Source organism: Mustela nivalis, assembly GCF_964662115.1.
Source record: "Mustela nivalis genome assembly, chromosome: 13".
Classification (NCBI taxonomy): Eukaryota; Metazoa; Chordata; class Mammalia; order Carnivora; family Mustelidae; genus Mustela; species Mustela nivalis.
The window spans coordinates 44,527,634-44,549,342 of NC_139032.1; the positions used below are offsets into that span (position 1 = coordinate 44,527,634).

Below are 21,709 nucleotides of genomic sequence, written 5' to 3' on the forward strand. Positions count from 1 at the left end.
CAGCACTATTCTTGCCAGTTTGTCATGGCATGAGATGGTAGAAAGATGTCCTGTAAAGGAGCCCTGGGCCGAGAGAGAGAACACAGAATTCCAGATGGAGTTCAAAGTACACCCATCAGTACTGGAGTACAATGGGGGCCATAGTCTGAAATCTCCCCAAAGGCCCAAGGAACACAGCCCATTCTCTGCATAGATAGCAAGTAGGGGTGAACTTATAGACCTGCAGATTCATTTCATTCCCCCCCAAAAAAGTTTATTCTTCAGCACTTCATACTTGGCAAGAGTTAATTGCAATGTCAAGTCATACAATGATTAAATTCAGAAAAGATTTCTGGTTCAGAGAAAAACCCTTGAGACCAGCTTTGATTCCATCAGCACATGGCTAGGGACCCAAGTGGGAGAGGCAGCAGAGGGAGGGTTAAGGGGAATACTTAGCCAGTGATTAAATGTCATTTTCCTTGAGTCAAGCGATTCTCATTTTATTCAAGTGTCCTGGAAAATGATGAACTTTTTTTTTTTCATTTTGGGGAATTCTTTTTTGGCCAATGAATAACTCTCAATCATCTGCTTTTAAAAGTATTGTGCAATTTCTAAGGAATGATTTTTTTTTTTTTTTTTTTTTTTAATCAGGCTGACACTGCCAACTCCTGCTGGTTGGGGTTTTCCGAATCACCTACAGAAAGACGGCTGCTCTGCAGAGAGCCTGTCTGGGACACTGGCCTATATATCCTGTGCCCCAAAGCATCTGTTTCCTCAAAGATGTAGCCAGGGGGCTCAGCATATGAGGCCGGGCACCTGCCCATATCCTTAGGAGTAAAGCTGATGCTATATGTGGTCTGGCCCTCCACAGGGATATTTCCTTGTGGGCCGGCCCAGGGAGGTTTACAGCTTTTGGTATTAATGGGTGGGTGGGGCACATAATGGGCCCGAGTTGTGGTCAGACAATCCAAGGGCTCGGTGGGAATGTTCAGCTGGGGAACGGGCTTGACTAGCTCTGGGCGCATGCTAGGCCACTGCTTATAGTCGTCCTTGGTAGTAGAGGAGCCTTCGAAGCGACCACACTTCTTGACTGAGAGCACTGGTCGGCACGACTGAGCTGGGGCACCCTTAGGGTATGTGTAATGGGCCTGCACTGTGGTCAGAAGGTCCATCTTTTCTTCAGGAGGGACATAGGTGACAGGAACTTTGGAGAACATCTGGGGTGTTGGCCAAGCTTGGTACTTATCTCGAAACTCAGTGGTGTTAGAGAAAGGCATGTCTAAACCACAGGGCCTGGTCGCAGGTTTCAAGCTCTTGGCTGGCTCTCCCCTCAGGCCCCGGTAGGATTCCTTGTGGGTGGTAAGGCTTTCAAAGGGGATTTCACAGGGTCTGAACTTCTCCGCTTCGTACACAAAGCGCTTCTCCATTGGGTGGGCCACGTAGCTCATCTTGTAGTTAGTCAGATCCTCCAGGGGGATGTTACAGAGCTTGGGCACAGCCAGAGGCTTACAACTCAAGGTGTTCACTCGGCTCTTTACAGAATAGTCATCCTGGTGTGTAGTTCTACTATCAAACCGGGTCGATACTGGCCGGTAGTGGTGTTCTGGACGCAGGAGCTCTCGTCTTGGTTGGTTCCATGGTAAGTAATCAGCTGAAAATAAAACAGTAGTGGTGACTACTTATCAATCAAGTCCACTTAACTTGCATGTATTCTAAGGGGCCTCAAAGCCTTAAACCGGTCTCCAATGAGATGGTCCTTGAGACAAGGGAAGAGGAGAGCAGATTTCTTCTACTAAGTCAACCAAGGGTTTAATATTTCAACTTTACGGTATTTGGAAGTTACTATGCAGAACAGATGAATTGACAGGAGTCTCATCATAACCCACAATGCTACATGCAGGGATTTTAGAGAGTCCACAGCTGTGGGAGGATCTAGAATTTGATTCCAGCTGAGGAGTGCACTGGCGTACCTTGATCGAAGAATGGTTCTATTCCTCTATGGGGAAGGGGCCCTCTCTGAATCAGCACAGAGTGGAAAGATATGCATGGTGTAGTGAGATAGGGGATTCACAGCCCACCACTGGTGGGCCACCAGCCAGACCAAGCAGACCTCCCTTCTCATCCATGGGGTGATCATGATTACATCCCTTTAACCCACACATGTAATCCACATAAATCAAATATGCTGCCTCAAGAGAATAAAGACATTGTATTGGCTGGAGAGAGAACAGCAGATGCCACATGCATAGAGTTTATCATGTGATAGGCAATATTCTAAATACTTTCTATATTAACTCTTTTAATCTTCAGACAGTCCTAATCAGATGGGTGCTTTCAATATGCCTGTTTTATAGATGTAGAAACAGAGGCACCGAGAACTTAGGAAACTTGCCCAAGGTCACTTGCCTAAACGTGAAAAAGCATGGCTGCAAACCCAGATCCAGAATCCAGCTCTGGACCCACTCTACTACCTGGTTCTGACAATCAAGGAACACTAACTATGCACCAGCTAACTGCACTCAGGAATTTCCATGCATAACCTTGTTTCATCTTACACTCACGCTTTATATGGGTGTAATTACCTCTATTTTACAGATTTCCAAGAGCAGGATACAGAGTGGCTAAGAAACTTTTCTAAAGGTCACATGGCTAGGGAATTAAGAGTTGGAATTTAAACAACATAGTTGACTCCAATATCATGTTCTTCCTACAGCCTCTATTATGGCTAGGAGCACAATATATCTAGAGAGAATGAAGGTTAAAGGAAAATGAAAAATAACCAGGGAATATTTGCAGAAGAAGGAGAATTTCAGAATATTTGAAGAATGAAAAGCATAGGTCAACCATATCTAGGGCATGTCGGTCTCAAGAGGAACCTTTGCTATGGGACTGGCATGGCCATGATAATGAGAGGACTGCACCCAAAGAAAATAGGCCCTAAAGATGGCCTCCATGCATACTGAGGAGCAAGTTTTGTCCTCAAATCATACTCTAGGATGCTTTTAAAGTAACTTCCCCATAAATCCTAGGGGCATATTTGACACTGAAATCTAAATGAGAAGAATAGGGCAGCAAACCATACCATTCAAACACCTTGATAGTGCTTCCACTCTTGTCATAATACTGGGCTCCCACCCAAGTCCTACATTGTCTCCACTGTGTCCATCAACTACCAGATCTAAACTAACCAGTATGAAATCCTAGTGAACCCTCTGAATCCACAGGGAATTCTCCTACTTACAGCTTTACAAAGAGTTAGGAACAAAAACAGCTTCTGAGGAGTCTTGGTTATATAGGGCCAATACCAGTGGAGTCCATAGGCACACTTCTTAAAAACATTTTTACTGAAATAAAATCTGTATAACACAAAATGCACCATCTTACCTTTTTAAATTATGGAATAATGTTTACAGAGTTGTGCAACCATCACAAAAACCCAGTTACAGAAAAATTCTACTATAAATCTATAAAAATCTATAAATATAAATCTAGATTTTATAAATTAGATTTTATAAATCTAAAAATCTTGATCTATAAAAATATAGATCAAGCCCATCTGCAATTGATCTTCACTCCCATTACCAGTCAACCATTCTATCTGCTCTTGGTCTCTATAGATCTGCCTTTTCTGATCATCTTATATAAACTAAATTGGACAGTACCTTGAGATCCATCCCTGTTGCAGCATGTATCAGTTCACTCCTTTTACTACTGAATAGTATTACCCTTTCCATTCATTGACTGATGAATATTTGGGTTGTTTCTACTTGTTAGCTATTAGGAAAATTTCTGCTATAAACATTCATGGTCTTTGTATGGGTATATATTTCATTTCTATTAGGTAGATACTGAGAGCAGAATGGCTAGGTTATATGGTATATCTACGTTTAGCTTTTTAAGATAGTACAAACTTTCCCAAGTGGATGTACCATTTTACCTTCTCACCAGCAAGTTGTGAAAGTTCTAATTCCTCCACACCTTCACCAACATTTGTTTTTAAATTATAGACACTATAGTTGGTGCTTACTAGTATGCCACCACAGTTTACTTTACATTTCCCCCTATAACTCATGATGGCAATAAAAAGAAACACAGAGTTAAAGAAAAGGAGCAGACACGGGAATATTCCCAAACTTCCCTATGACCCTGCAATAGCACTCCTGGGTATTTACCCCAAAAATATAGATGTCGTGAAAAGAAGGGCCATCTGTACCCCAATGTTTATAGATAGCAGCAATGGCCACGGTCACCAAACTATGGAAAAGAACCAAGATGCCCTTCAACGGATGAATGGATAAGGAAAATGTGGTCCATATACAATGGAGTATTATGCCTCCATCAGAAAGGATGAATACCCAACTTTTGTAGCAACATGGACGGGACTCGAAGAGATTATGCTGAGTGAAATAAGTCAAGCAGAGAGAGTCAATTATCATATGGTTTCACTTATTTGTGGAGCATAACAAATAGCATGGAAGACATGGGGAGTTAGAGAGAAGGGAGTTGGGGTAAATTGGAAGGGGAGGTGAATCATGAGAGACTATGGACTCTGAAAAACAATCTGAGGGGTTTGAAGTGGCAGGGGGAGGTGGGAGGTTGGGGTACCAGGTGGTGGGTATTATAGAGGGCACGGATTGCATGGAGCACTGGGTGTGGTGAAAAAATAATGAATACTGTTATGCTGAAAATAAATAAATAAATTTTTTTTAAAAAACGCAAAAAAGAAAAAAAAAAAAGAGCTGAACAAAATGGAGATAAGCCCTATGCTAGATAGAGAATTCAAAGTAAAAGTCATAAAGACATTCACTGGACCCTAAAGAAGAGTTTGCAGTGAGAACTTCAACAAAAAGACAGAATATACAAAAAAGAACAGTCAAACTGAATATATAACTGAAATTAAAAATATACCACACGGGAATCAAGAGCAGATTAGAGATACAGATTAGAGATACAGAAGAATGGGTCAATAATCTGGAAGACAGGATAATGAAAGCAATCAACGCAAAAATCAAAGAGAAAAGAAAATATCTAAAAATGAGGATAGGTTAAGGGACATCTGCAACATCACCAAACATAACATTATTTACACTACAGAGGTCCCAGGAGAAGGAGAGACATATGGGGACAGAAAACCTATTTTTTTTCCCACAATTTCTCGTTGTGCCTTTATTATGATGTGTCATGACCAGCATTTTTTTTTCCTCTTCCTAATGCTTTTTTTTTTAAATTAAATTAATTTATTTTCAGAAAAACAGTATTCATTATTTTTTCACCAGAAAACCTATTTGAAGAAATTTCTAACCTAGGAAATAAAAGAGACATCCAAGGTCCAGGAGGCACAGAGAGCCCCTAACAAGATGAATCCAAAGACATCCACACCTACATACAATAATTACATACATACATACAATACATATAATAATTAAAGTTACAAAGATTAAGGATAAAGAGAATCTTAAGAGCAGGAGGAGAAAACAGTTACATACAAAGGAAATGCTATAAGGTTGTGAGCTGTTTTTTAGCAGAAAGTCTGAAGGCTAGAGTGGCATGATATATTCAAGATACTGAAAGGAAGAAAAAAAGAAACCTACAACCAAGAACACTCTACCCAGCAAGGCTCTCATTCAGAACTGGAGGAGAGAAAGGATTTCCCAAATGGAAGTTAAGAGTTCATCACCAGTAAACTAGCCTTATTAGAAATGTTGAAGTGACTTCTTTAAATGGAAAGAAACTGCCACAACTAGAAGAAAATATGAAAGGATAATATTTCATAAGTAAAAGAAAACATACAGTAAAAGTAGTAATCACTTATGATGCCAGTATGGAGGTTGAAGCACAAAAGTAGTAAGACCAGTTATATCTACAAAAAGTAGTCAAGAAATGCACAAAAAGAAGTAAAATACGACATCAGGTACACAAAATGTAGATGGGGAGGAAAAAATTCGTGCTTTTAGAATGTATTTAAACTTAAGCAATCACCAACTTAAAATAGACCTATTGACTGCCATACACATAGGAGATTGTATGTGACCCAATGGTAACCATAAACCAAAAACTTGTAATACACAAAAAATAAAGAGAAAGGAATCCAAGTATAGCATTAAAGAAAGAAAGCCATCAAGCCACCAGGGAAGAGAACAAACTACAAGGAAAAAAGAAAGTAACAGAGAAAAACTAAAAACAGCAACAACAACCAGAAAACAATTAATGAAATGGCAATCATTAGAGTCCGGGACCACCAGACAGATTCACAAGTGAATTCCACCAAACAGTTTAAGAAGATTAATACCTATTTTCCTCTAAACTATTCCAAAAAAGAACAGAAGAGGAACGAAAGCCTCCAAATGCATTCTATGAGGCATTACCCTGATATAAAAAAACAGAAAAGGACACTATGAAAAAAGAGAACTACAGGCCAATAGCCCTGATGAACATAAGGATGTTGAGGACAACAAAATATAAGCAAACCACATTCAAAAATACATTAAAAGGATCATTCACCATGATCAGCTGGGATGTATTTCAAGGATGCAAGGATGATTCAATATTCATAAATCACTCAACAGAAGCGCAACATCAACAAATAGAATAAAAACCATATAACCCTCTCAAGAGATGTTAAAAAAAAAAAGCATTCAACAAAATTCAATATCCCTTCACAATTTAAAAATATCTCAACAAAATGGGTTTAGAGGGAACATATTTCAACATAATAAAAGCTACATATGAAAAACCCATAGTTAATACCATCCTCACTGATGAAAAACTGAGAGCTTTTCCTCTAAGATCAGGAACGAAACAAGTATGTCCATTCTTTCCACTTTTATTCAACATGCTGCAAGCCGAAGCCCCAGCAATCAGACAAGAGAAAAAATAAAAGTTATCTAAATTAGCAAGAAAGAAGTTAAGTTGTCACTACTTGCAGATGACATAATACTAAACATAGATAACCCTGAAGATTCCACCAAAAAACTACTAGAATAGATGAATTCAGTAAAGTTGTAGAATACAAAATTAATACACAGAAATCAGTTGTGTTTCTATACAGAAATAAGAAAATAACAAAAAGGGGTGCATGGGTCATTCAGTTATGTGTCTGCTTTTGGCTCAGGTCATGATCCCAGGGTCCCGGGATCTAGCCCTGCACGGGGCTCCCAGCAGGGAGTCTGCTTCTCTCTTTTTCACCCTCTGCCCCTCCCCATCACTCATTCTCTCTCTTTCAAAAAAATAAAATCTTTTAAGTAGCAAAAAGAAAAAATAATTTTATTTACAAGTGTGCCAAAAAGAATAAAATACCTAGGAACTTAACTAAGGAAGAAAAGACCTGTACTCTGAAAACTATAAAACCCTGATGAAAGAAATTAATGACACAAATGGAAAGATATTCCATGGATTGGAAGAATTAATATTGTTAAGATGTCCATATTACCTAAAGCAATCTACAGATTCAGTGCAATTCCTATCAAAATACCAATAGCATTTTTCACAGAACTAGAAAAACAATTTGTAGACAACCACAATACAAACCCAAAGAGCCAAACCAATCTTGAGAAGGAATAGAGGTGTCCCAATCCCAGATTTGAAGATATACTACACACAGGTATAGTAATCAAAACAGTGGCACAAAAACAGACTTACAGATCAATGGACAAAATTCAGACAGAAATAGACATATACATATATGATCAATTAATCTCTGACAAAGGAAACAAGAATATGCAATGGGAAAAAGACATTCTCCTCAATAAATGCTGCTGGAAAAAACAGGATAGCTACATGCAAAAGAATGAAACTGGACCACTTTCTAAAACCACATACAAAAATAAATCAAAATACATTAAAGGCCAAAACGTGACACCTCAAACCATAAAACTTCCAAAATATAGGCAGTAACCTCTTTGACAAATTTAGGATGATTTTTCTGGATCTGTTTCCTCAGGCAAAGGAAACAAAATTTTTAAAAACCATGGGGAAGGTGTTGGGCCCCTGGGTGGCTCAGTTAGTTAAGCATCTGCCTTAGGCTCGGGGTCATGATCCCAGAGTCCTGGGATTGAGCCCCACATAAAGCTCCCTGCTCAGCCAAGAGCCTGCTTCTCCTTCTCCCTCTGTCTGCCACTCTGCCTACTTGTGCACTATCAAATAAAATCTTTTAAAAAAAGAAAAACTATTGGGACTACCTCAAACTAAAAAGCTTTTGTGCAGCAAAGGAAGCCATCAATAAGAGGAAAAGGTGACATACTGATTGGGAGAAGATATTTGCAAATCATATATTTGATAAGGGGCTACTATCCAAAATAAATAAAGAACTCCCTACAACTCAATAACCTCAATAGCAAAAGAAAAAAAAATTCAATTTAAAAAACGGGTATGGAGCACTGGGTGTGGTGTATAAACAATGAATTCTGTTATGCTGAAAAGAAATTAATAAAAAAAAATGGGCAGAGAATCTTAATAGACAGTTTTCCAAAGAAGACATACAGATGGCCAACCGTTACATGAAAAGTTGCTCAACATCATTAATCTTTAGGGAAATGCAAATTAAAACCAAAATAAGATATTACCTCAAACCGCTCAGAATGGTTAGTTTCAAAAATACAAGAAAAACCAAATGCTTGGTAGGATATAAAGAAAAGGAAGGCCTCATACACTGTTGGTGGGAACTAAGTAAAGTGGTACAGCCACTGTGGAAAACAGTATGGAGGTTCCTCAAAAATTTTGTATACAAATTCCACTACTGGACATTTGCCCAAAGAATATAAAAACACTGGGACACCTGGGTGGCTCAGTATGTTAAGCATCTGGCTTCAGCTCAGGTCATGATCCTGGGGTCATGGGATTGATCCCACGTCAAGCTCTCTGCTCAGCAGGGAACCTGCTTCTCCCTCTCCCTCCCTGCTCCCTATGCTTATGCTCTATCATATGAATAAATAAAATCTTTAAACAAAAAAAAAAAAGAAAGAAAGAAAAGAAAAACATGAATTTGAAAAGATATGAATCCATATTTTGTTGCAGCATTACTTACCATAGTCAAGATATGGAAACAACCCAAGTGTCCACTTACAGATGAATGGATAAAAATGTGTATTTATACACAATGGAGTATTACCCATAAAAAGTATGACATTTTGCCATGCGTGACAAAATGGATGACCTAGAGGTTATTACACTAAGTGATAAGTCAGAGAGAGAAAGATCAATACCATATGATTTTGCATGTATGTGGAAACTAAAAAACAAAATGAACAGCAAAACCAGACTCTAAAATTGAGAGAACTGGTGTTTGTCAAAAGGGTAGTGGGAGTTGGGCAAAATGGGTGAAGGAGATAAGAAATACAAACTTCTGGTTGTAAGTCACAGGGATGAAAAGTATAGCATAGGGACTATAGTCCATAATGTTATAAAATGCTCATCATGGTAAGTATATTACAACATATATAATTGATTATAAATTTGTTATATGTCAACTGTATACTTCAATTGATACTTTCAAATTTTAATAGTAACAAACAATGTTGAATACCTCTGCATGTGCTTATTAGCCATTCAGACATCCTTTTTGGTAAAATGTCTTCAAGTCATTTGCCCATTTTTTAAATTGTTTATCATCTTACTATCGAGTTATAAGTTATCTGCACACCCCAGATACAAGTCTTATACCAGATAAGTGATTTGTAACTATTTTTTCCCATTTATCAGTTATGGTCTCATTTTCTTAATAATTCTTTTGAAGCACACAGAAGTTTTAAATTTTTATAAGATGAAATTTTTTTCCTATGTCTTGGTCTAAAAGATTTATAGTTTTACATCTTACATCTAGGTCTCTGATCTTTTCTGATTTTTTAGTATGATGTAAGGTAAAGACCTAAGTTCATCTTTTTGCATACAGATCTTCAATTTTTCCAGCATCATTTTTCAAAATGACAAAATTTTAGCCATTCTAGTTCATTTCAATTTGATATATAAAATTCAGGATCAGCTTGACAATTTCTGGGGGAAAAAGCAGTCTGTTGGGACTTTGATAAGAACAGCATTGAATCTTTAGATCAATTGGGGAGCAACTCTAGCTTATTAAGCATTGTATCTTCTAACCCATGTACATGAATTATCTCACCATCTATTTACATATTTCTCTCAGCACTGTTTTTGAAGTTCAGTGTACATGTCTTAAAGGCCTTTCTCAAAAAATTATCCCAAATATTTTATTAATTTTGAAGCTATTGAGGAGAACTTTTTCTTAATTTCATTTTCCAATTGTCAATGTTAATATATAGAAATACATTATATATACTTGGCCGAATTTATGTATTCATTCTAGTGATAATCCCTTAGGATGATCTGCACACAGGATATCAGATAATCCCCTAGGATTATCTGCACACAGGATTATGTTGTCTGAGAATAAGAGAGTTTTGTGTCTTCCTAATTTAGATGCATTTGCTTATTCTTCTTGCACTACGTACTGGCTATAACCTCCAGAACAATGTTCAATGGAAGGGGTAGGAGCAGACAACTAGACTGGTTCCCAATCTTAGGGCACAAAGCATTCAGTCTTTCTGCATTGTGTGATATTAGGTATAGGGCTCTCTGTGGATACTCTTTAGCAGGCTGAGGAAGTTCCCTTCTAATGCTAGCTTGTTGACAGCTTTTATGATTATCAGATATTGTCAAATGTCTTCTCTGTGTCTCTAATCATGTGGTTTTGTCTTTTACTTTACTAATATGGCATATTAATTTATTTCTGATTTACTTTCTTATTTCTGAATGCAAACAACCTTGCATTCCTGGTACAATCCTTACAGTTTTATGATTATTGGTTGTTTTCTTAAAATAGAAAAGAGTAGACATTACCTACATAATTACCTTTATCAATGCACTTTATTTCCTTATGTGGATTTATATTACTGTTCAGTATTAATCCAGTCCAAAGGACTTTTTTATTTCCTATAAGGAAAGTTAGCTAGTTTTCATCTTGGAATGTCCTTATTTTCTCTTAACATGATCTTTTGCCAGTTATAGAATCATTGTTTGACAGATTTTTCAGTACTTTGACTAGGTCATCTTTCTGCCCTCAGCCCTCCATTGTTTCTGATGAAAACTTAGTTGTTACTGTCATTTCCCTGTATGTGGTAAGTTTTTTGGGGTTTTTTTTTTTCCTCCTTTGCTTCTTTCCAAATCTTTGCCTTTGGCTTCCAACAGTTTAAGTATTATGTGACTACATATGGATCTCTGTTTATTCGATTTGGACTATGCTTCTTGGATATGTAGATTAATATTTCTTCCGCCTTTTTCTTCTTCTGGGGTTCCCATCATGAGTACATTGTACAGTTGATGATATCCCACAACTCTGAGTTTCTATTTTTCTTCCTTCTTTCCTGTTCTTCAGATTGGATAGTATTTATTGATTTATCCCCATTTTCACTGATTCTTCCTTCTGCCAATTTAAATCTACATTTAAGACACTATAATTATTTTGTTATTGTCCTTTCAATTCCAATGTTTTCATTTAATTTTTACGGATTCCTTTTATTGGTATTCTCTAATAAGAAACTATTATAACTATTATAATCTTCAAACACGATTTCCTGGGGTGCCTGGGTGGCTGAGTCAGTTAAGTGTCAATTTTTTTTTAATATTTTACTTATTTGAGAGAAAGAGTGAGAGAGAGGCAGAGCATGAGCAGGGGGAGGATCAGAGCAAGAGGGAGAAGCAGACTTCCCACTGAGCAGGAAGCAATGCAGGGCTCAATCCCTGGACTCCGGGATCAAGCCCCAAACTGAAGGCAGATGCCTTAATTGACCAAACCACCCAGGCACCCCTAAGCATCTAACTCTAGATTTTAGCTCAGGTCTGAATCTCAGGGTTGTGAGATCAAGCCCCACCGTAAGCTCTGTGCCTACTTAAGAGTCTCTCCCCCTTCCTTCCGCCACCCCACCCCCAACCCCACCCCTCCACTCAGTCTCACCCAGGTGTGCACATGCTCTCTCTAAAAAAAATAAATAAGAAATAAAAATAAATCATGTTTCCTGTTGTTCTTTGGACATATTTATAATAAGTACTTTGAAATAGTCTGCCAGATCTAATATCTAGGCCTCTTCAGATGTAGTTTTTGTTTTGTTTTAAATATTTTTTTTATTTATTTGACAGAGATCACAAGTAGGCAGAGAGGCAGGCAGAGAGAGAGGGGGAAGCAGACTCCCTGCTCAGCAGAGAGACTGATAATGGGGCTTGATCCCAGGACCCTGAAATTATGACCTGAGCTGAAGGCAGAAGCTTCACCCACTGAGCCACACAGGCACCCCTAAACGTAGTTTTTATTTACTGCTTTTTCTCCCTGAACTACATTTCTCTGTTCCTTTTTATACCTTATACTTTCTTGCTAAGAACTCAGCATTTCAGATAATATGCTATAACAACTCCTAATGCCAACTCCACTGCAAGCTGTTTTTGCTGTTTAGTGACTTGCCTACAGTAATTCTATGGAGTCTTTTGTCCCCAGCAGAGTGTAGCCACTGATGTTTTGCTTAGTTTCTTCTTCTAATTGTTTTTAAGCCAAGATTCCTTAAAGTCACCCTGTGTTAGCATTGTTTAGTAATTAGCCAATGATTATCGAAAGTTATGCTTAAACACGGTATGCCAGTAAGTCTTTCAACCTTTTGCTAATGAATCTGTGTGTGGGTTAGGGAACACAGTCAAAGATCAGACCATTTACAACTCTGCCTTGGCTATTCATTTCTTCTGGGATTTCTTGTATCTCCTCTCTACCTGGACCAGGCATCATCTTCAGCCAGAGAAGAAGAGTACATCACTAGGCCCTGTCTCTTATCTCTCTTGAGCCTGCGTACTGCCTTGCCCATATACAGTCTTCTGTATATGGCACATGTAAGAGCTTATCAAGGCCTTTCCTATTCTCTGGATCTCCTTACTAGATTTCTGGCTGCTCTGCTGCTTACCCCAACTAATTCTGCAACCCCTGACTAGCTACAGAAGCTGTCCTCACTGAGTTTTTTTGAACCCAGTGGGTATGTATTCTACTCCAAGACAAGTTAGCCCCGACTGGCAGAAGACCTTTTGGGTTTCACAGCCCAGCCTACCCTGGGCAGAACCACCACATAGATTAAACCTGGAAGGAAGGGTGATGGAAGCACCACCAGGATAAAAAACCACAAACTCCCACCTTTTATAATGATGGCTTAGCAGTTTTTCTTGAATAAATGCTTCTCGACTTGTGTGTCTTTAGTTGATTTCCAGAGCCCTAACATGGTTGGTTTTTATTGTTTTGTCCAGTTTATTGTTGCTTTTTAGGAAGAGGATTTACTGAGCTCCTCACTCCAACCCTCCAGAAGTCTGGACATCCCACCCCCAGGCATACTCTTAAGTTTATTTTAGGCCAATAATACTACCAACTCTTTCTTTTAAATTTGCCTCATTTTAATTGAAAATCTAATCTTTCTCTGAGGGCCATTAATGGCTCTATCAGCATCTTGAAAGCATTAGGGGCCTTGGAGGGAACCATCTTGCTGAATATAAACCACATGTTTCCCTTTCAGACTTCAGGCCCCACTCAAATGGGGGCATCTACCTGTAGATGCCTACACACTGCCTCAAGGTGCGTGGGGGTGGGGAGGAGAGGGTTTTTCTGGCCCTCTTCTGTGATGGATGAAGTGTTAAGAAAACAGGTTCCTAGGCAGCAAACTGCCTCATGTGATTTCTGACACCCAACAATACAGTCAAAACCACATTATTATCCAACCTCTAACTTCCTCCACCCAACATGTATTACAAAAAAGCCTGCATAGGACCCTGAAAAACCTCAAAATTCCACATGACAAACTATATACATGCCTGAAAAGCCATCAGTAAAGCCCTTCAGGGCCAGGGTGTCATGTGGGTAATTGGTAAGAATCTCTTTAGAAGGGATTCCATTCAGTAATATGTCTTTAAGGGAAAAAAAAATCCTTAGCTAAACCTAAAGCTGAGCATCAAGTAATTACACTTTCAATCTTCCCAATTGCAGTGTTTTGAAAACGTCAAAATTACAACCAAATGCTGCTGGAGCATATTTAATGGTGGTTTTCTGGATTCCGCCAAAGGTGCTGGCCATAATAGAAGAAAAAAGTTTGCATATTTTTCTTGTAGAGCTATAGTACATGGAACACAGACATAACATAGATGGCACCCGTTGAAATACACACATTTAATGACCTTGGACTTTGGTTTTGTTCTTCTCCTTTGGGAGAAGAATCAATATATGTCCATAAAACTATGAAGGATTCTATGGAAAAGACTTCCTGGAGCACCTGGGTGGCTCAGTGGGTTGGGCCTCTGCCTTCAGTTCAGATCATGATCTCAGGGTCCTGGGATCAAGCCCCACATTGAGCTCTCTGCTCAGCAGGGAGCCTGCTTCCCCCTCTCTCTCTGCCTGCCTCTCTGCCTACTTATGATCTCTGTCAAATAAATAAATAAATCTTTAAAAAATTTTAAAAAAAGGATTTCCTAAGGAAGGAAATGTCCACAAGAGACAAGTCATGGAAAGGTGATACACCAAGTGATGAGGCAAGGGTGTGGCCCCCTCATTCATGCACAAGGCTTTGCAAGGGAGAGTAACTGTCCTGCTTCACTCCTGCTCTAAGCAAGGACCCACAGAGTAATGGACTAGGTGGGGATTTGAATAAATCTAAGTCCAGACTGTGTCACCTGGAGCCTTATAAACAACGATTCATTCATTGATTTCCTCGCTAAAAAAACAGAAATTTGTTGTGCCACTGCCTGACTAAATGATGAAAATACACGTTGGGCAGTCAAGGCCCACTTTTGGAAGCCACTACATCATAGGGATGTAATGCCACTAATAAACCATTTCTCACTCCCAGACCTTTCTCTGCCCCTAGGACAAAAGGGGAAGGGGAACTGAGCTGAGCAGGCAGTTGTACTGAAGAGTCTCTAACTCCAAGATTCTTAAATCAAGGGGCCCCCTAAGGAGCATGTGAAAGAAAGGAGAGTTTGCAGATGGACATACTCTACCAGAGTCCCTACTCCTTCTCCCATCAGCAATAAGGGCTCACTCTAGTTTTGTGCTTTCTTCTTACCTTTTTACGGTCCATGGCACCCCTTTTCTTGCCTTCTGTAAGCACTAGATGGAAAGGGAGATGGAGGAATCCTACCGAAACCAGAATGCCACCTCACCATGCACCTGGTTGTCATGACTTCTTTGTACAGCATCTACTACAGTGCCTGCTTTATTGCTGAAAAAGATCCCTGCCACCTTAGAGATTAAGGCCTAGCCAAGAAGACAAATGCTAAGCAAAACAAAACAAAACAAAATTACACAATGAATGACAAAACAGAGGATTGTAAGACTCTCTCGGGGCATCTGATAAGATGTAGATAGTCTGGTACGGGGGAAGGTCTAGAAAGGCTGCAAAGGGCGTGATATTTCTGCTGCTCATTGAAGGATGAGTGCTAGACAAGGGAAGGGTAGAGGGCTCTATACAGAGGAAATAGCATGTGCAACAGGCCCTGTGACAGAAAAGAAATGCAGGAAAGGAACTGAAAGAAGGTCCTGTGGCCAGAGCAGAGGGGCACTGGTGGGGAGGCTCCAAAATCTGCAAAGTACCAGAGGAGATGGTAAAGATTTGGGATTTCATCCTAGGGACCACAGTATTTGCAAAGTTTCAACAGAGAAGAGGTCAGATCATACCGCCATTTTTAAAAGCTCTCCCTGGTTCTTTTTTGTGGAAAATGGATAAAAGCAGGTAAGTTTGGAGATACCCAAGTGTAGACATGGAGAAGGCAGGATGTGGGCTTTGCTGGCAGGAAGCAACAGGAGGACAGGAGAGGGAGGAAAAGAGGGCTGCAATGATATACCAGAGAATGTGCCAGAAAATAGGCTACATAGGGCACAAACATAGGAGGGACTGTTGGGGACATGGAAGTTTAAGGCACCAGTGCAGAGGGGATCTCAATAAGGCCAAAACTCTCCTGGAAGAAATAGTTAAGAAATCAAGCTAGGAGCCCTGGATATTGGGGTGCAAAAAGGAGGAAGCATTTCAGGGTATGACCACGTCCAAAATGCAGCCTGGCAGAAGGTGAGAGTGGAAGAGAATGATACTAAAGATGAGGTGGCAAAATGACAAGAGTCCAGGTTCTTGGAAGAAGCAGAGAAGCTAAGCCATGCATGGTGCCTTTGAAATGATAGATGTAGAACCCCTAGAAGGGCTTCTGGAGGATTCCTACATCCCCACAAGTCTCCCCAGCCCCGCTCGCCTAAATGTTTCGATTGACTAAATAAAAGTGTCTAAGAGCACAGTTATTTAGGGACCCACAAAGATGTTACATGAACAGTCGAACATCTATTCCTGGGGCAACCATGTGCCCATATGCATCACAAGCATAAGAGTTAGGGATTACGAACTGGCCTCCATCTCCATGGTCTGAGCCTGTGGCTTGTGCTCCACAGAGTGACCACCACACCATGTTCACCGTCCCTACCACTTCACATCCCAGCTCTCCTACAGGACTGTTAAGTCAGAGCAGGTCATGATGCTTGTTTCACAGCTGCTGAAACCATGCCTGGGATGGAACAGATGCTCAATAAACAATGAATCAGGGGCGCCTGGGTGATTCAGCCGGTTAAGCATCCAACTCTTGGTTTCAGCTCAGGTCGTGATCTCAAGGGTCGTGAGATGGAGCCCTGAGTCAGAGATTCTCTCCCTCTGCCCCCCCCACCCCCCTCTCTTAAAAAAAAGACATAAATTTAAAAAAAAAAAAGAATGAATCCATCCCTTTCATATGAAGTACAAAACTAGTAAAACTAATTTATGGTGTTTAAAGTCAGCATAATGGTTCTATCCTAGGTGGGATTAATGTTCTATTTCTTGATCTGGGCACTGTTTACAGGAATGTGTTCACTCCAGAATCATTGGTCTGGGGGCACCTGGGTGGCTCAGTCATTAAGCATCTACCTTTGGCTCAGGTCATGGTCCCAGGGTTCTGAGATCAAGCCCCAAGCAGGAAGCCTGCTTCTCCCTCTCCCACTCCCCCTGCTTGTGTTCCCTCTCTCACTATCTCTCTATCAAATAAATAAATAAAATCTTTTATTTTTTTTAAAGATTTTATTTATTTGACAGACAGAGATCACAAGTAGGCAGAGAGACAGGCAGAGAGAGAGGGGAAGAAAAATAAAATCTTTTTAAAAAAATCATTGGCCTGTATAATAAAGATTTGTACATTTTTCTGTATTTACATTAAGTTTCCCTATTTTTTTAAATGGATGAATGAATCAATCACTCAATCAGCAATGGAACCTAACAAACTTGAAATGCTTCCTCAGTCTAGAATTCTAATCGCAAGTTATGGCAAGAGGTGGCACATCTTTTCTATAAAAGACCAGATATTAAATGTCTTGGGCTTTATAGGCCATACAGTCTCCATCACAAACACTCAGATTCACTGCTATAGCACAGAAGGTAGCCACAGATAATGCATAAACAAATGAGTGTGGCCATGCTCCAACAAAATATACTTATGAATGCCAGGGTTTGAACATCATGTAATTTTCACATTTCCTAAAATAATAGTCTGATTTGTTTTAACCATTCAAAAATTTAAAAGTCACTCTTGGCTCTCCAGCTCTACAAAAACAGGCTGCGGACCAGATTTGGCCTGCAGGATGTAATTCCCCCGACCCCTGCACTCCAAAGGTGTACCTGTAAAATCCATTTCCTGGCCTACCTACAGATTCAGCCTATCCTTCCCCAACCTGCCCCTCCAGCACTCTCCCACCTTTGTAAGTAGGCAGACACTCCATCTTGTCACCACACGGGTATTTACTGTCCCGAGGCTTGATGGGGTCCATTCGGCAGACAGGGTAGGGGTTATAATCCTGTTTATACGTTGTGAGTAGATCCATGTTCTCTTCACTTGGGACGAACTGGTCGGGCTGGTAAATCTTCACTGGTAATACTTTGTGAGGCCCAAAATCTCTCCTAAAAGGGAAATAAGCATATGGCATTGACCCAGGAGAAGGTTCCTAAAGGTTTCCATTTACCCGATTCTACAAATGTTTGCTGTAAAGTCATCTGCTGCTCTATCCCCTTAACTGCTCTTCCTCCTCTGTTTCCCACTTTCTCAGCTCTCTGGCATCAGTGCTCCCATTATCTCAGGGAGTATGAAAAACAATAGGTCAGAACAAGCATGATGGTCTTCAATGAGGCAGGAAGCACTCCCTTCCCAGAACATCCTTCAGTTACAGCAATGCCAAGATGCTAACTGTACCAACACCAGGAATGATCCTGGCCAAACCAGAGCTCAGATGGGGCTTTCACTGCCTGCCAGGGCAGTCTTGACTCCCCACTGCTCAAGGCAAACTCTTTTAAGCAAACATTTCCCCCCAAGGGCTGCTGATTTATACAACAGCCTGTTTTTTGCTTGGAATCCATTTATCCAACTGGACAAGTGGAAGGGAGATTTTCCCTGGTGGTGCTTGCCAAAACAACCTCACCAAGGGAAGGGGGAGGTTTCCGGACAGGAAAACATCAGGCCCAAACACCAATAAAACCTACTTCCCGGCCAAAATATGGAGCAGCATTACTGAGCCATGCTTGAATAACAAAGGTAACACGCTCCACTGTAACCTGTCTTGCATGAATTATACACATGGTTGTGAATAAACACAAACTGGGGCCTGAAAGTGCTTGGTGGGGTGGGAGGAGAGAGTTAGGAAGCAGGAGAATTGGTCTCTCTAGGGCTCTAAGGGGAAAATGGGAGATGCTTCAGTTGAACTCCCAGTACCTCCCTCTGTGTAGATTTAAAAATCTATCTCAGCAGTAGTTACAGGGTCTTCCACTTGGGCTCCCTTCCCAAGGGCCCCATGTTGGCAAAGAGCAAGAGGAAGCTGAGTGACCTGATGCATCTGGAAGCTGACTCTGTATAAACTGGGGCTTATGGAGGGAACAGGATAAACAAGAAGCCAAGGGTCAGTTCCATATTTCTACTCTTTTCAGTGTACAAGTGCCTCATGCTGATGTCTGTTTAATACTTAGCCAACTACAGCAGGGAACAGGAAGTATGGCCCTAGGCTGCATAGCTGCAAATTGGCCATCATCAGCTTGTGTGCTGCCAAAGAGGAGATGAGCTCGCCTCACTGCAAAAAAAGGGGTGGTGATGGCCTGAGGTGCCACATGCCCATATAAACCTATGTTCGTTGATGACAACCCAAGGATTCAGCCCTCTTCATTTCCAAGGAGTAGCAAGATATAACTAGGGCAAGCAAAGAACAGAGCTGAATGGAGCATCCCCCATGGAGCACTCCCAACCCCAAAGCAGCCAGGAGCACTTTCCAGTCACAGGCCCACCATATTCTGTGACCCTTCGCACAGAGACATCCTCTTCTGCTGTCGTTTTAGCCAGTGAACCAACTTCCCCCTCTGAGAGACTGGGAGAACCTTCCTTCAAGGACCACCGAACTCAAAGACAATGAAAACGTGCTTAATTTTCCTGCTGTTTCCACAGGAAAAGAGCAGATAAATGAGAACGAAACTCACCAGCTCATGGGCTATCCTGAAATTGGTTACTCAAAGACAAAAACTGATACAGCAAAATCCTTGCTTATCATATTTAGGGAGTGAAAATGTTAAATGAATCTCCTTCTCTGGTACAAAATTCAAGTTTCTTTGTGAAAGTACACCCATGGTTGTATTTACTGATCAGCAATAACAAAGCAAAGGATCTTTGCAGTAGTTGGAGGCGGAGGAGTGATCTACTTCTGAAGAGTCATAAAGTTTAAAGTGTATTTCATTTATACCTCATCAAAAAGTATTTACTGGGGCTGAAGAGTGAATTTGATTAAGGTTGGGTGTTACATGGAACTGATGAATTATTGAACACTACATCTGAAACTAATGATTTACTATATGCTGGCTAATTAAATTTAAATTTTAAAAAAAGAGTGAATTTGATCAATATATATGTGTTTCCTCATTATGTTTTTATGTTGAAAACTCAATGAAATCTACCATTAACCACAACATAATTACACATCCCCAATCTCAGATAAGCTTACAGCTTTTAAGGTCTTGTAAGCTTTTCTCTTATAAGAGAAAAGAATTTTGTTCTTCCCAGAAATTGCTCAAATTTAATTTTTTTTTTTAAAGAACACACCATCTTCTTCCTGTGTTATACTCCCTACCTAGTGCCTGTGCCCCTTGTGACTATGAACCAAGACAAAAATTGGTCAAAGATGTTAAGTCTCTTTTAGGTGCATAGCCATAAAAGTTATATAGTATGGAAGGCCAAGAGTTAAACTCCAAGTTAAGCAAAGGTTAAAGTGGCCCTGCTGGAAAAGTCCTAAAAACCTGACTTCCAGTCATTAGACAAAGCTAAAGAAAGATGTCTGACCAGAGACTGACAAAATAAGAAATAACATAAGGGCCAACAAGGGTCCTGGAAGTGGGAAATGGAGATTTTCAAAGTGATGAAGGATCATGTAATTATTTTTTTTAACCTACTGTTTATCCCCCAAAACTTCAGTACTTGTTAGTATGTCCAATTAATCCATCAATTAAATTGAATCCATTTAAAAAAGAGTTTCTCCTCAGGGCGCCTGGGTGGCTCAGTGGGTTAAGCCGCTGCTTTCAGCTCAGGTCATGATCCCAGGGTCCTGGGGTTGAGCCCCGCATCGGGCTCTCTGCTCAGCAGGGAGCCTGCTTCCTCCTCTCTCTCTGCCTGCCTCTCTGCCTGCTTGTCCTCTCTCTCTGTCAAATAAATAAATAAATAATCTTTAAAAAAAAAAAAAAAAAAGAGTTTCTCCTCTTGCCCAAAGCCAATCTCTTCACCCCTTATCATAATTCTCCTGCTTTTCAGGAACCTGTCCATACAGCTATATACAGAAGAATGAAACTCAACCAGTCTCTTAAACCATATACAAAGATAAACTCAAAATGGATGAAAGACATCAACATGAAACAGGGATCCATCAAAAACCTAGAGGAGAACATAGGCAGGAACCTCTTCAACATCTGCCTCAGCAAATTCTTTCAAGACACGTCTCCAAAGGCAAGGGAAACAAAAGTGAAAACAAACTTTCGGGCTTCATCAAGATTAAAAATTTCTGCACAGCAAAGGAAACAGTCAACAAAACAAAGAGGCAGCCCACAGAATGGGAGAAGATGTTTGCAAATGACACTACAGACAAAGGGCTAATATCAAAGATATATAAAGAACTTCTCAAACTCAAAACCAAAAAAAAAAAAAAAAAACCACCAACAACAACAATCCCACAGATAATCATGTCAAAAAATGGGCAGAAGACATGAGCAGACACTTCTCCAAAGAAGACATGTAAATGGCTAACAGACACATGAAAAATGTTCATCATCATTAGCCATCAGGGAAATTCAAATCAAAACCACACTGATATACCACCTTACACCAGTTAGAATGGCAAAAATTGACAAGGCAAGAAACAACAGATGGTGGAGAGGATGTGGAAAAAAAGGAACCCTCTCACTGTTGGTGGGAATGCAAGTTGGTGCAGCCACTTTGGAAAACAGTACAGAAGTTCCTCAAAAAATTAAAAATAGAGCTACCCTACAACCCAGCAATTGCACTACTGGTTACTTACCCCAAAGATACAGATGTAGTGAAAATAAGGGGCACATGCACCCCAATGTTCATAGTAGCAATGTCCACAATAGTCAAACTGTGGAAAGAGTCGAGATGCCATTCAACAGAC

At 40.1% G+C, this 21,709-nt stretch overlaps 1 protein-coding gene across 2 annotated transcripts in view; it reads right to left on the reverse strand.

Moving 5' to 3' along the window:
• Positions 1-251: 251 nt before the first annotated feature.
• SAXO1 (stabilizer of axonemal microtubules 1) overlaps positions 252-21,709 on the reverse strand; it is a 105,268-nt gene continuing 83,810 nt past the window's right edge. For both annotated transcript variants that reach the window (XM_082695360.1, XM_082695361.1), the window contains exons 3-4: positions 17,761-17,963; positions 252-1,630 (exon numbers count right to left, since the gene is read on the reverse strand). In XM_082695360.1, the coding sequence (XP_082551486.1) occupies positions 627-1,630; positions 17,761-17,963 (1,207 nt within the window). In that variant the 3' untranslated portion in view covers positions 252-626. The remainder of the gene's footprint in view (positions 1,631-17,760; positions 17,964-21,709) is intronic.